This window comes from Coregonus clupeaformis, chromosome 2 (assembly GCF_020615455.1).
Source record: "Coregonus clupeaformis isolate EN_2021a chromosome 2, ASM2061545v1, whole genome shotgun sequence".
Lineage (NCBI taxonomy): Eukaryota > Metazoa > Chordata > Actinopteri > Salmoniformes > Salmonidae > Coregonus > Coregonus clupeaformis.
Genome location: NC_059193.1, coordinates 27,304,478 through 27,319,962, shown reverse-complemented (window position 1 = coordinate 27,319,962; position 15,485 = coordinate 27,304,478). Strand labels below are relative to the sequence as shown.

Below are 15,485 nucleotides of genomic sequence, written 5' to 3'. Positions count from 1 at the left end.
CCGCTCCACCGGTGTCTAGTCCAGCTCCGGCCAGCGGGACCAGACCAGGGGCGCTACGGGGGGTAGAGAGAGAGTGGTGGTCACACCCGGCCCCTACCCTGTTGTGTTGGTGTGGCGCGGTCACAGTCCGCGCCTTTGGTGGGGGTACTGTCACGCCCTGGCTCTGGGGACTCTTATATGTTGAGCCAGGGTGTGGATTTTCTATGTTTTGTTTTGTATGTTTTTTGTTCTAGTTCGTTTTGATCTATGTTGGCCAGGGTGGTTCCCAATCAGAGGCAGCTGTAGCTCGTTGTCTCTGATTGGGGACCATACTTAGGCAGCCTGTTTGGCACTAGTATTTGGTGGGATCTTGTTCCGTAAGGTTTTGTGTATAACCTAGGACTTCACGTATCGTTTGGTTTATTGTTTTGGTTTGTGTGTGTACTAAATAAAGTATGTATGCTTATCACGCTGCGCCTTGGTCCGCTTCATCTGTCAGCGAACGTGACACTGTTGCTGGTATTTTGGCCCATTCCACCATGCACGGACTTTCAACTCCCTCCAAAGATTTTCTATGGGGTTGAGATCTGGAGACTGGCTAGGCCACTCCAGGACCTTGAAATGCTTCTTACGAAGCCACTCCTTCGTTGCCCGGGCGGTGTGTTTGGGATCATTGTCATGCTGAAAGACCCAGCCACGTTTCATCTTCAATGCCCTTGCTGATGGAAGGAGGTTTTCACTCAAAATCTCACGATACATGGCCCCATTCATTCTTTCCTTTACACGGATCAGTCATCCTGGTCCATTTGCAGAAAAAACAGCCCCAAAGCATGATGTTTCCACCCCCATGCTTCACAGTAGGTATGGTGTTCTTTGGATGCAACTCAGCATTCTTTGTCCTCCAAACACGACGAGTTGAGTTTTTACCAAAAAGTTCTATTTTGGTTTCATCTGACCATATGACATTCTCCCAATCCTCTTCTGGATCATCCAAATGCACTCTAGCAAACTTCAGACGGGCCTGGACATGTACTGGCTTAAGCAGGGGGACACGTCTGGCACTGCAGGATTTGAGTCCCTGGCGGCGTAGTGTGTTACTGATGGTAGGCTTTGTTACTTTGGTCCCAGCTCTCTGCAGGTCATTCACTAGGTCCCCCCGTGTGGTTCTGGGATTTTTGCTCACCGTTCTTGTGATCATTTTGACCCCACGGGGTGAGATCTTGCGTGGAGCCCCAGATCGAGCGAGATTATCAGTGGTCTTGTATGTTTTCCATTTCCTAATAATTGCTCCCACAGTTGATTTCTTCAAACCAAGCTGCTTACCTATTGCAGATTCAGTCTTCCTAGCCTGGTGCAGGTCTACAATTTTGTTTCTGGTGTCCTTTGACAGCTCTTTGGTCTTGGCCATAGTGGAGTTTGGAGTGTGACTGTTTGAGGTTGTAGACAGGTGTCTTTTATACTGATAACAAGTTCAAACAGGTGCCATTAATACAGGTAACAAGTGGAGGACAGAGGAGCCTCTTAAAGAAGAAGTTACAGGTCTGTGAGAGCCAGAAATCTTGCTTGTTTGTAGGTGACCAAATAATTATTTTCCACCATAATTTGCAAATAAATTCATTAAAAATCCTACAATGTGATTTTCTGGAAAAAAAAATCTCAATTTGTCTGTCATAGTTGACGTGTACCTATGATGAAAATTACAGGCCTCTCTCATCTTTTTAAGTGGGAGAACTTGCACAATTGGTGGCTGACTAAATACTTTTTCCCCCCACTGTAAGTACACACACACACGTCATAGTCTCTAGTCTTACCTTGGTCAATTGGCTTGGCAGGACCCCAGCTTTTGAAGTAGTCATCCTGAGAGAAAAGCACAGGAGAGAAAGGGTTTAATACACATGGATGCACGCACACACATACACACATTGACAACTTGACAAAAACAGATAAGAAAACATCTAAGGTCACACAGTCCGGAACAAATCCATATAAGTACATTCATCCAGCTTGTGCAACAGAGTTTGACATTCCAAACACTAGTCATCCTCAGTGCAGAAAATAGCTTTATTCTCTCAAGTCAGTCTGTGGCCTCGACTCCCGACCTATCGTCCCAGACAGACAGTGCATGTGAGTTTAGAGAAACGGGCTCAAAGAGCGGGAGACTGATCCGCTCTCATGATTATCTCTCTGTCACAGGCGACAGATCAGTCGGATTGAGATGCAAATATCACGGGAAATTAGTCCCAGATTAAACTCTTTACAACCAGCAGCCTATTCACCCCACATCATTGCTAATTATATCTGTACAAGCAAAAATGTTAGAAGTTTAATACTCATTAGATGAGGGCTTTTTTGCTCGGAGCACGTCTTTTAATTTTTTCATCTGTGATTTGTATTTTTGCAGAGGACAAAGTGATATGTAATTACTTTAATATGGCTGCATAATTAACTAACAACATGTCGGTGGAATGAGCTATTCATCTGAGTTGAATTACTGCATAACAGTAAAGTGTTTTACATGGTATAATTGGGAGTTAGGCAAACAGATGCAGCATTGAGAGAGGGAGAGCGAGACAGAGGTAGAGAGAGAAAGAGAGAGAAAGAGAAAGAGAGAGAGAGAGAGAGAGAGAGAGAGAGAGAGAGAGAGAGAGAGAGAGAGAGAGAGAGAGAGAGAGAGAGAGAGAAAGAAAGAAAGTCAGATCCAATAAAGGAAAAGCAGAAAGAAGATAAAACAATTGAGAGGTAGTTAGAGGAATAAAGGAAATGACTAGCAGATAGACAGATACTCTTACCAGCGCTCACTAGCCTTTTGGGGGCCCTAAGCAAGATTTGGTGGGGCCCCCACCTCCCCCATCTTGCGGCAAAACATTTTAGTGGCCCCCCTCTTGACGGCGGAGGGAAGTTTTAAAGCAAATTTCCTGCAATTCTATACATTTTGCCATGGGGTGGTGATTTTTTTGTTGTTGCAGTTTTAAAGCTAATTTCCTGCAATTCTACACATTTTGCCATGAGTTATACCATGTTAATATGATATCTGAGTGAGAATGGCTAACAAAATCAATGGGGGCCTAACTACCAATCAAAAAATGGTTAGCTGACATGGCTAATTGAGTGTCAATGACTGACATAACAACAGGAATACTGATGAATGATGCACAAACAAATGTCTAAATTGCACCTGGTGTATTCTACTATTGCACCTGGTGTATTCTACTAAGTTGAGACCCTGACTGAGTTCTGAGTCCATCAGTAGTTGGGGGCCCCCTAGCGGCCGGAGGCCCTAGGCTTATGCCTGGAGCCAGCTCTGCTTACCAGGCTCTGTTTAACTAGATTATGACTGTTCATTCAGGACCTGCTCAATCAAGACAATCAGTCAGTGCATTTACAGGACTTGCCCTCTACCACTGACCAGCCATATATTCTGTTAAATGACCTACTCTGTTCTACATTGGTTTTGGCACTGGTTTTTGCTTTTCATATTGCCTGTCAGTTATCAATCATTGCTCAGTGCTATTTGGGTCTACTGTGTATAACGCTCTCTTATAGATGTTTACAGCCCCCCTCTGTGACTATCTCACCATCTCACACCAGCCCAAAGCTTGCCTGACATTAGCCGATACAGAAACACAGCCAATGAAAATGCAGAAGTTTAATCCAATCAACCTCTCCACCTTCACTTCCTGTCAGAACACGGTTGCCAGGGCGATGGAGTGATGGATCGACACGTCTCGGGAAGTTAGGAGGGGAGCGAGGAGCGAGCTCCAAATCAATCCAGCCACCAATCACACACCTCCTGATGTTTCCAAAGAGAGGGAATGAGACCACATGAAGCAGGGAAACAGAGGAGGGTTTAGAGATGTTCTGTACAGTAGAGTACATTATTCATCTTGATTTCCTACTGTTTCTTATGAGATACATTCAGCAATAGCAACGTTACTATCAGTAAGTCTTTGGGAGAGTAGTTAGGATGTGCCCTCAGATCTAAGCTCTAGACCAGTGGTCACCAACCGGTCGATCGCGATCGACTGGTCGATCTCCAAGGCATTCCTAGTCAATCACCAAACATTTCTGTAAAAAACCCAACAATGAAGCCTTGCGTTCCTTTTATTCGTTTCGCGCTGCTGGCGGTAGGTGCACTTGATTCAGCAGACCTAGCACCGGGAAGGCAAAGTGTTCACATTTTGAACCATTTCCTGTGTCTGAAGGTAGAACTCCGCCTTCCCAGCAGGCCCAGAGAGCAAATCAAATGCACCTATAGGCCTACTGAAACAAACTCCCTTGCAACTTGAGTTTCGCCATCAGCTAGAAGACCGTGTCCCCTTTTCTCAACGGAGGGAAGGAGGGCGGAGGGACGGTGAGGCAGCCTCACCGCTGCTCCCTCCCTCCCCTCAGACTGACCATCAGATGCAGGCCATCAGTCCAGTAAAAAAAAGAAAAGGACATTATTATGCTCACTTAGCTGTGCCTCACAAGTAATACAACAAATTATCTATTACCAGTGTAATCATATACCTACATTGGCCAATAGAAAGTATAGCCAATATGTAGTGATGATGTATTGGGCCTATAGCCTACTGCACAAACCTCATTGATACATAAATGTTTTTAATTGGTTAATGTTGCATAGGCTTACGTTTTTTAAGTCATGTTTTTAAAAGATCTGAGCGGTAGATCTCGGCTTGCATTTTGACTCAGACAGTGATCTTGACTCAGAAATACACTGAGGGTACAAAACATTAGGAACACCTTCCCAATATTGAGCTGCACCCCCTTTTGCCCTCAGAACAGCCTCAATTTGTTGAGGCATGGACTCTACAAGGTGTAAAAAGCGTTCCACAGGGATGCTGGCCAACGTTCACTCCAATGCTTCCCATGGTTGTGTCAAGTTGGCTGGATGTCCTTTGGGTGGTGGACCATTCTTGATACACATGGGAAACTGTTGAGCGTGAAAAACCCAGCTGCATTGCAGTTCTTGACACAAACCGGTGCGCCTGGCACCTACTACCATACTCCGTTCAAAGGCACGTAAATCTTTTGTCTTGTCCATTCACCTTCTAAATGGCACACACACACAATCCATGTCTCAATTCTCTCAAGGCTTGAAAATCCTTCTTAACCTGTCTCCTCCCCTTAATCTACACTGATTGAAGTGGATTTAACAAGTGACATCAATGAAGGATCATAGCTTTCACCAGGATTCACCTGGTCAGTCTATGTCATTGAAAGATGTTCTTAATGTTTTGTACACTCAATGTAGTCTATAGTTTGTAGCAGAGCAGAGTGAGGGGGGTTAATAAGAGAAGGAATCAAACCCTGTCAGAGCTCAAATAACAAACAGCTCCATATCCCACTGGGAAGAGAAAAACAGTTCTTAACTATCAAATTCTCCTCTTTCGCTCTCTCACTCTCAATCCAGCTCCACAGTGTTTGTCTCAACATGACGTTAGAAATAAAGAACTCAGCATGGTCCCAGCAGCAGATCACTCTAAAGACCAAACAAAGACAGAAAATGATGTTAACCGCTGAGAAGCAAAAATTCTCTCTCACAAAAACTCTCTTTCCTATTGACTGTGTGAAGGAGAGAGGCAGAGAGAGGGAAATTATTAGAAAAGAACGAGAGAGAAACCTATGAGGAGAAGTACACCAGAGGAACAGAAACAGACCTACAAGTTGAAGGTGGGGAGGACGAGACAGGAAATGACAAAATAAAAGAGGGATGAGACTGAGGGATGGAGGAAGGTAATGTCATTGAGAGAGAGAGAGGAAGATTTAAAGAGAGAGTATGGACAGGAAAAATAAAGAGCATAGACAGAGAGAGAGAGAGAGAGAGAGAGAGAGAGAGAGAGAGAGAGAGAGAGAGAGAGAGAGAGAGACATAGTAATAGTGAAGGTGTAAGCTTCCCTATCAAATCTAAAAATGTCAAGCAGACAAACTAAGAAAATTAACAACAATGACAAATGGTTTGATGAAGAATGCAAAAACCCAGAAACCCTGAGCCTACGCCTTCACTATGGTGAATCACTAAAACAATACAGAAATGCACTACGGAAAAAGAAGGAACAGCAGGTCAGAAATCAGATCAATGTAATTGAAGAATCCATAGAATCGAATCACTTCTGGTAAAATTGGACAACACTAAACAAACAACAACACGAAGAGTTATCTATACAAAATGGAGATGTATGTATAAACCACTTCTCCAATCTTTTTTAGCCCTATAACAAAAACAAACAGCAAAAACATATACATTATCAAATTCAAATCTACAACAGTCTGCAGCTCCCGGCCTCACCCTCCTAGAATCTCAAGTCAAATGTCTATTGTTTGCTGATGATCTGTTGCTTCTGTCCCCAACCAAGGAGGGCCTACAGCAGCACCTAGATCTTCTGCACAGATTCTGTCAGACCTGGGCCCTGACAGTAAATCTCAGTAAGACAAAAATAATAGTGTTCCAAAAAAGGTCCAGTTGCCAGGACCACAAATACAAATTCCATCTAGACACCATTGCCCTAGAGCACACAAAAAACTATACATACCTCAGCCTAAACATCAGCACCACAGGTAACTTCCATAAAGCTGTTAACGATCTGATAGAAAAGGCAAGAAGGGCCTTCTATGCCATCAAAAGGAACATAAAATGTGACATACCAATTAGGATCTGGCTAAAAATACTTGAATCAGTTATAGAACCCATTGCCCTTTATGGTTGTGAGGTCTGGGGTCCGCTCACCAACCAAGAATTCACAAAATGGGACAAACACCAAATTGAGACTCTGCATGCAGAATTCTGCAAAGATATACTCAGTGTACAACGTAAAACACCAAATAATGCATGCAGAGCAGAATTAGGCCAATACCAGCTAATTATCAAAATCCAGAAAAGAGACGTTCAATTCTACAACCACTTAAAAGGAAGTGATTCCCAAACCTTCCATAACAAAGACATCACCTACAGAGAGATTCACCTGGAGAAGAGTCCCCTAAGCAAGCTGGACCTGGGACTATGTTCACAAACACAAACAGACCCCACAGAGCCCCAGGATAGCAACACAATTAGACCCAACCAAATCATGAGAAAACTAAAAGATAATTACTTGACACATTGGAATGAATTAACAAAAAAACAGAGCAAACTAGAATGCTATTTGGCCCTAAAACAGAGAGTACTCTGTGGCAGAATACCTGATCACTGTGACTGACCCAAAATTAAGGAAAGCTTTGACTATGTACAGACTCAGTGGGCATATCCTTGCTATTGAGAAAGGCCGCCGTAGGCAGACCTGGCTCTCAAGAGAAGACAGGCTATGTGCGCACTGCCCACAAAATGAGGTGGAAACTGAGCTGCACTTCCTAACCTCCTGCCAAATGTATGACCCTATTAGAGATATATACAGTGCATTCGGAAAGTATTCAGACCCCTTCCCTTTTTCCACATTTTGCTACATTACAGCCTTATTCTAAAATGGATTCAATTATTATTATTTTTTATCAACTTACACACAACACCCCATAATGACAAAGTGAAAACAGGTTAAGAAATGTTTGCAAATGTATAAAAAAATATATATATATATTCAGACCCTTTGCTATGAGACTCTAAACTGAGCTCAGGTGCATCCTGTTTCTATTGAACATCCTTGAGATATTTCCAAAACTTGGTTGGAGTCCACCTGTGGTACATTCAATTGATTGGACATGATTTGGAAAGGTACACACCTGTCTATATAAGGTCCCACAGTTGACAGTGCATGTCAGAGCAAAAACCAAGCCATGAGGTCGAAGGAATTGTCCGTAGAGCTCCGAGACAGTATTGTGTTGAAGGGTACCAAAACATTTATGCAGCATTGAAGGTCCCCAAGAACACAGTGGCCTCCATCATTCTTAAATGGAAGAAGTTTGGAACCACCAAGACTCTTCCTAGAGCTGGCCGCCCGGCCAAACTGAGCAATCGGGGGAGAAGGGCCTTGGTCAGGGAGGTGACCAAGAACCAAGAATCCTGGGACACTAGTCAGGATCGAGGGAAAGATGAACGGAGCAAAGTACATAGAGATACTTGATGAAAACCTGCTCCAGAGCGCTCAAGACCTCAGACTGGGGCGAAGGTTCACGTTCCAACAAGACAACGACCCTAAGCACACAGCCAAGACAAACGCAGGAGTGGCTTCGGGACAAGTCTCTGAATGTCCTTGAGTGGCCCAGCCAGAGCTTGAAGCTGATCGAACATCTCTGGAGAGACCTGAAAATAGCTGTGCAGCAACGCTCCCCATCCAACCTGACAGAGATTGAAAGGATCTGCAGAGAAGAATGGGAGAAATTTCCCATATACAGGTGTGCCAAGCTTTTAGCGTCATTCCCAAGAAGACTTAAGGCTGTAATCGCTGCCAAACGTGCTTCAACAAAGTACTTGTCAACGATGTAGTGATGGTGTGGTGGGGAATCAGGCGCAGAAGCAGAGGTACAGTCCAACAAGACTTTACTATGCAAAAATAATCCACAAACGGCAGGAGGCCAAACAGACGCGCACAGGCGTCAACACACGATCGCACGAAAACACAGTGCGCAAAACTCTCCTAAACAGGAGGACACTACTAATCCTGGCGTACTGGAAAAATAACACAGCTACGCAACCATCTGACAAGCGACAATTACACACAACACTATACACACAAACAGGGAACTAAATAGGGTGCATAATGAGACCTAACACAAAACAGGTGTGGCTAACAGACAAAACTAATCAAACAGGAAACACAGAACATAGAACATAGAACGGTGGCAGCTAGAATTCCGGAGACGACGAACGCCGAAGCCTGCCCGAACAAGGGAGAGAGGCAGCCTCGGCCGAAACCGTGACAGTACCCCCCCCTTGACGCGCGGCTCCAGACGCGCGCCGACTCCGGCCTTGGGGACGACCCGGAGGCCGCGGCGCAGGGCGCGTCGGATACCCCCGATGGAATTCCGTCAGGAGCGACGGGTCCAAAATGTCTCTCCTCGGCACCCAGCACCGCTCCTCCGGACCGTACCCCTCCCACTCCACTAGATACTGAAGACCCCCCCTCCGACGTCTAGAATCCAAGATGGATTTCACGGTGTACGCCGGTGCCCCCTCGATGTCCAACGGGGGCGGAGGAGTCTCCAAGATCTCATGTTCTTGGAGTGGGCCCGCTACCACCGGCCTGAGAAGGGACACATGGAACGAGGGGTTAATACACTTATACTCCACTGGTAACTGTAATCTATAACAAACCTCGTTCAACCTTCTCAGGACTTTAAATGGCCCTACAAACCGCCGACCCAGTTTCCGACAGGGCAGGCGGAGGGGCAGGTTTCTGGCAGAGAGCCAGACTCGATCTCCAGGTGCGTACACAGGCCCCTCACTGCGGTGTAGGTCGGCGCTCGTCTTCTGTCGACGTATGGCACGCTGCAGATGGACGTGTGCAGCGTTCCACGTCTCCTCCGAGCGCCGCACCCACTCATCCACAGCGGGGGCCTCGATCTGGCTCTCATGCCATGGTGCCAGAACCGGCTGGTACCCTAAAACACACTGAAAAGGGGTTAGTTGGGTGGAGGAGTGGCGGAGAGAGTTCTGTGCCATCTCGGCCCAGGGCACATATCTCGCCCACTCCTCCGGCCGGTCCCGGCAGTATGTTCTGAGAAACCTGCCCACATCCTGGTTTACGCGTTCCACCTGCCCATTACTCTCCGGGTGGTAACCCGAGGTGAGGCTCACCGAGACCCCCAACCGCTCCATAAACGCTCTCCAGACTCTGGAGGTGAATTGGGGACCCCGGTCAGCCACAATGTCCTCGGGCACCCCGTAGTGCCGGAACACATGAGTGAATAGTGCTTCGGCGGTCTGTAGGGCAGTAGGAAGACCCGGCATGGGGAGCAAACGACAGGCCTTAGAGAACCGGTCCACAACGACCAGGAGTGTAGTATTCCCTTGAGAGAGGGGAAGGTCAGTTATAAAATCCACCGAGAGGTGGGACCATGGTCGTTGTGGAACGGGCAGGGGCAGTAACTTACCCCTAGGCAGATGTCTAGGCGCCTTACACTGGGCGCACACCGAGCAGGAGGAAACATAAACCCTCACATCCCTGGCCAACGTGGGCCACCAATATTTGGCACTAAGACAGTGCACTGTCCGGCCGATACCCGGATGTCCAGAGGAGGGTGACGTGTGAGCCCAATAGATCAATCGATCCCGACACTCGAGCGGAACATACTTCCCGACCCTCCGGGCATTGTGGTGGACTAGGGTCGGTGCGTAATGCCCGCTCGAGCTCAGAATCGAGCTCCCACACCACCGGTGCCACTAGACACGACTCCGGCAGTATGGGAGTGGGCTCCACGGACCTCTCCTCCCCGTCATACCGCCGAGACAGCGCATCTGCCTTACCGTTTTGTGACCCAGGGATGTAGGTGATCTTAAAAGAGAAACGGGTCAAAAACATACTCCATCTAGCCTGTCGAGGGTTCAGCCTCCTCGCTGCCCGGATGTACTCCAGGTTACGGTGGTCCGTCAAAATGAGGAAAGGGTGTTGAGCCCCCTCAAGCCAGTGCCTCCACACCTTAAGGGCCTGTACCACAGCTAACAGCTCCCTGTCCCCTACGTCATAATTTCGCTCCGCCGGGCTGAGCTTCTTGGAATAGAAGGCACAGGGGCGGAGTTTAGGTGGCGCGCCTGACCGTTGTGAAAGCACGGCGCCAATACCGGCCTCAGACGCGTCCACCTCTACCTGAAATGGTAAAGAGGGATCCGGATGCGCCAGCACCGGAGCCGAGGTGAACAGGTCCTTCAGCTTCTCAAACGCCCTGTCCGCCTCGACTGACCACTGCAGACGCACCGGGCCCCCCTTTAAGAGAGACGTGATGGGAGCTGCCACTTGCCCAAAACCCCCGGATAAACCTCCGGTAGTAATTCGCAAACCCCAAAAACTGCTGCACCTCTTTCACAGTGGTTGGTGTTTGCCAATTACGCACGGCTGACACTCGGTCTACCTCCATCTTCACCCCTGACGCAGACAACTGATACCCCAAAAAGGAAATCGACTCCTGGAAAAACAGACACTTCTCTGCCTTCACATACAGGTCGTGCTCCACCAGCCTCCGCAACACCCTGCGCACCAGGGCCACATGCTCGACACGGGTAGGGGAGTACACGAGAATGTCATCTATGTACACCACGACTCCCCTGTCCCTGCATGTCCCTGAAGATCTCATCCACGAATGATTGGAAAACTGACGGAGCATTCATCAACCCGTATGGCATGACTAGATACTCGTAATGGCCCGAGGTGGTACTAAAGGCTGTTTTCCATTCATCATCCTTCCTGATGCGCACCAAGTTGTACGCGCTCCTGAGATCTAATTTCGTGAAGAAACGCGCCCCATGCAACGACTCAGTCATGGTCGCAATCAGCGGGAGTGGATAACTATACTTCACCGTAATCTGATTGAGACCACGGTAATCGATGCACGGACGCAAACCCCCATCCTTTTTCTTCACGAAAAAGAAACTCGAGGACGCGGGGGAAATGGACGGCCGTATGTATCCTTGTCTCAGTGATTCGTCTATGTAAACCTCCATAGCCTTCTTCTCCTCCTGAGACAGAGGATACACATGACTCCGTGGGAGCGCAGCTCCTGCCTGAAGGTCTATCGCACAATCCCCCTGCCTATGGGGTGGCAACCGCGTCGCCCTCGCCTTACTAAACGCAATAGCCAAATCCCCATACTCAGGTGGAATGTGCAATGCGGGCACCTGGTTTGGACTCTCCACCGAGGTAGCCCCTATGGAAACGCCCAAACATCTACCCACACACTGAGCAGACCACTCCATCAGAGCCCTCTCCTGCCACGAAATAACGGGGTTATGGGTACTTAACCAGGGCATGCCCAGCACCACCGGATACGCAGGAGAGTCAATCAGAAACAGTTGAATTATCTCCTGATGACTCCCCTGCGCACACATCCTAAGTGGCGCCGTGACCTCCCTGATTAAGCCCGTACCCAACGGACGACTATCTAGGGCGTGAACGGGAAAAGGAACATCAACAGGGAGAAGGGGAAACCCTAACTCTAAACAAAACTTCTTATCAATAAAATTCCCAGCCGCGCCTGAATCTACCAGCGCCTTATACTGGGAATGAGGTGCCACCTGCGGAAAACGCACAGGCATACAAAAATGGGCAACAGTGAGCTCTGGGTGAGTGGGGCGCCTACTCACCTGGAGGGAATCCCCAGTGCGGGACCTGTCGTCATCTCCCCGAGGCGGCCATCCCCAGCACCTAGCCGCGGTGTGTCCTCCCCCGACCACAGTTGGTGCAGTGGATGGACCCCCTCACCTGCCGACTCCTCCTATCTCTAGCGCCAGCGCCCCGAGCTCCATGGGACACGGCTCGGATGCGCTGGAGGGTGAAATGGACGGACCCCCCTCAGGACGTCCGCGGGTGGCCAATAGGTTATCTAACCTGATTGACATGTCGACCAGCTGGTCGAAAGAGAGACTGGTGTCCCTACAGGCCAGCTCCCTACGGACGTCCTCTCTTAGGCTACATCGATATATATCGACGAGGGCCCGCTCATTCCACCCTGCATCAGCCGCTAGAGTACGGAATTCAAGCGCGAATTCCTGAGCACTCCTCCTCCCCTGCCGGAGGAAGACCAGACGCTCCCCCGCCGCTTTCCCCTCCGGGGGATGGTCGAACACCGCCCTAAAGCGGCGGGAGAACTCGTCGTAGGTGATACTCGCGGCGTCGACCCTCCTCCACTCCGCGTTGGCCCATTCCAACGCCTTCCCGGACAGGCAGGATATCAGGGCAGACACGCTCTCATGCCCCGAGGGTGCCGGGTGTACGGTGGCCAGGTACAACTCCACCTGGAGGAGGAATCCCTGACACCCAGCCGCGGTTCCGTCGTAGGCCCTAGGGAGAGCGAGTCGGATCCCTCGGTGTTCTGGCGCTGGAATGGGCAGGCTGGCCGATGGTGCTGGCTGGGCTGGCGGTGAGGAAGGTGTTGGAGGTGCGCCCCAGCCTCGGAGCGTGGTGATTACCTCCTGCAGGGCGGTTCCCATCTGGAGGATCTGTTCCTGTTGCTCCTGAACCTGGACCTCCAGTCTCGTCGGGCGCTGCTTCGGCTCCCGCTGATTCCATGTTTAAGGTGTGTAATTCTGTCAACGATGTAGTGATGGTGTGGTGGGGAATCAGGCGCAGAAGCAGAGGTACAGTCCAACAAGACTTTACTATGCAAAAATAATCCACAAACGGCAGGAGGCCAAACAGACGCGCACAGGCGTCAACACACGATCGCACGAAAACACAGTGCGCAAAACTCTCCTAAACAGGAGGACACTACTAATCCTGGCGTACTGGAAAAATAACACAGCTACGCAACCATCTGACAAGCGACAATTACACACAACACTATACACACAAACAGGGAACTAAATAGGGTGCATAATGAGACCTAACACAAAACAGGTGTGGCTAACAGACAAAACTAATCAAACAGGAAACACAGAACATAGAACATAGAACGGTGGCAGCTAGAATTCCGGAGACGACGAACGCCGAAGCCTGCCCGAACAAGGGAGAGAGGCAGCCTCGGCCGAAACCGTGACAGTACTGAGTAAAGGGTCTGAATACTTATGTAAATGTGATATTTCCGTTTTAAGTTGTAATACATTTGCAAAACTTTCTAAAAACATGTTTTTGCTTTGTCATTATGGGGTATTGTGTGTAGATTGATGAGATTTATTTTAGAATAAGGCTGTAATGTAACAAAATGTGGAAAAAGTCAAAGGGTCTGAATACTTTCCGAATGCACTGTATTTCCCTCAGATTACACAGACCCACAAAGAATTAGAAAACAAATCAAATTTTGATAAACTCCCATATCTATTGGGTGAAATACCACAGTGTGCAATCACAGCAGCAAGATTTGTGACCTGTTGCCACAAGAAATTGGCAACCAGTGAAGAACAAACACCATTGTAAATACAACCCATATTTAAGTTTATTTATTTTCCCTTTTGTACTTTAACTATTTGCACATTGTTGCAACACTGTAAATAGACATATGACATTTGAAATGTCTTTATTATTTTGGAACTTTTGTGAGTGTAATGTTTACTGTTCATTTTTTATTGTTTATTTCACTTTGTTTATTATCAATTTCACTTGCTTTGGCAATGTTAACATATGTTTGTCATGCCAATAAAGCCCCTTAAATTGAAATTGAAAATTAAATTGAAATTAAAAAATTGAGAGACAGAGAGAGAGACATAGGGACAGAGTATGTTGGGACAGTTAGAGAGATGTGGAACAGTTAGAGAGAGTTGGAACAGTTACAGAGAGTTGGAACAGTTAGAGAGAGTTGGGACAGTTAGAGAGAGTTGGAACAGTTACAGAGAGTTGGAACAGTTAGAGAGAGTTGGAACAGTTAGAGAGAGTTGGGACAGTTAGAGAGAGTTGGAACAGTTACAGAGAGTTGGGACAGTTACAGAGAGTTGGGACAGTTAGAGAGAGATGGGACAGTTAGAGAGAGTTGGGACAGTTAGAGAGAGTTGGAACAGTTAGAGAGAGTTGGAACTGTTACAGAGAGTTGGAACAGTTAGAGAGAGTTGGGACAGTTAGAGAGAGTTGGGACAGTTAGAGAGAGTTGGGACAGTTAGAGAGAGTTGGAACAGTTAGAGAGAGTTGGAACTGTTACAGAGAGTTGGAACAATTAGAGAGAGTTGGGACAGTTAGAGAGAGTTGGAACAGTTAGAGAGAGTTGGGGGACAGTTGGATAGAGTTGGGGGACAGTTGGATAGAGTTGGGGGACAGTTGGATAGAGTTGGGGGACAGTTGGATAGAGTTGGGGGACAGTTGGATAGAGTTGGGGGACAGTTGGATAGAGTTGGGGGACAGTTGGATAGAGTTGGGGGACAGTTGGATAGAGTTGGGGGACAGTTGGATAGAGTTGGGGGACAGTTACAGAGAGTTGGAACAGTTAGAGAGAGTTGGAACAGTTACAGAGAGTTGGGGGACAGTTGGATAGAGTTGGGGGACAGTTGGATAGAGTTGGGGGACAGTTGGATAGAGTTGGGGGACAGTGGGGCCAGGGATAATATAGTGAGTTGGCCAGCTCTGTAAGGCCAGTCTGTTGAGCTGCTCTCAGTGGGAACAGAGTTTGGGTTTGGTTCAGAGAGACCAGGCTGGAACTACTGATAGACAATAAACTCACCCCCTCTACTGGACCTGACCCAAACACACACACACACACACACACACACACACACACACACACACACACACACACACACTCCACTAGCCCTAAACCCAAACCATTGCAGCAAAAGAGAGAAAAAGATGAGGGACAAGGAGGGACAGTAATAGGTTTGCAGAGATTCAAACAGACACACAGACAGACACACACACACACACACACACACACACACACACAAACACTGATGGCTAGACGATGTTAACAGCATCATCAGGGAGGTAGAGTGGTTGAGTGATTGT

General features: G+C 47.8%; 1 protein-coding gene across 4 annotated transcripts in view; it reads right to left on the bottom strand.

Annotated features, from left to right (window-relative positions):
- The window catches only part of LOC121532656 (testican-1), a 290,839-nt gene that overhangs the window by 176,323 nt on the left and 99,031 nt on the right, over nucleotides 1-15,485 (bottom strand). For all 4 annotated transcript variants that reach the window (XM_041838443.1, XM_041838454.1, XM_041838446.1 and 1 more), the window contains one exon: nucleotides 1,791-1,836. In XM_041838443.1, coding sequence (XP_041694377.1) covers nucleotides 1,791-1,836 — 46 coding nt within the window. The remainder of the gene's footprint in view (nucleotides 1-1,790; nucleotides 1,837-15,485) is intronic.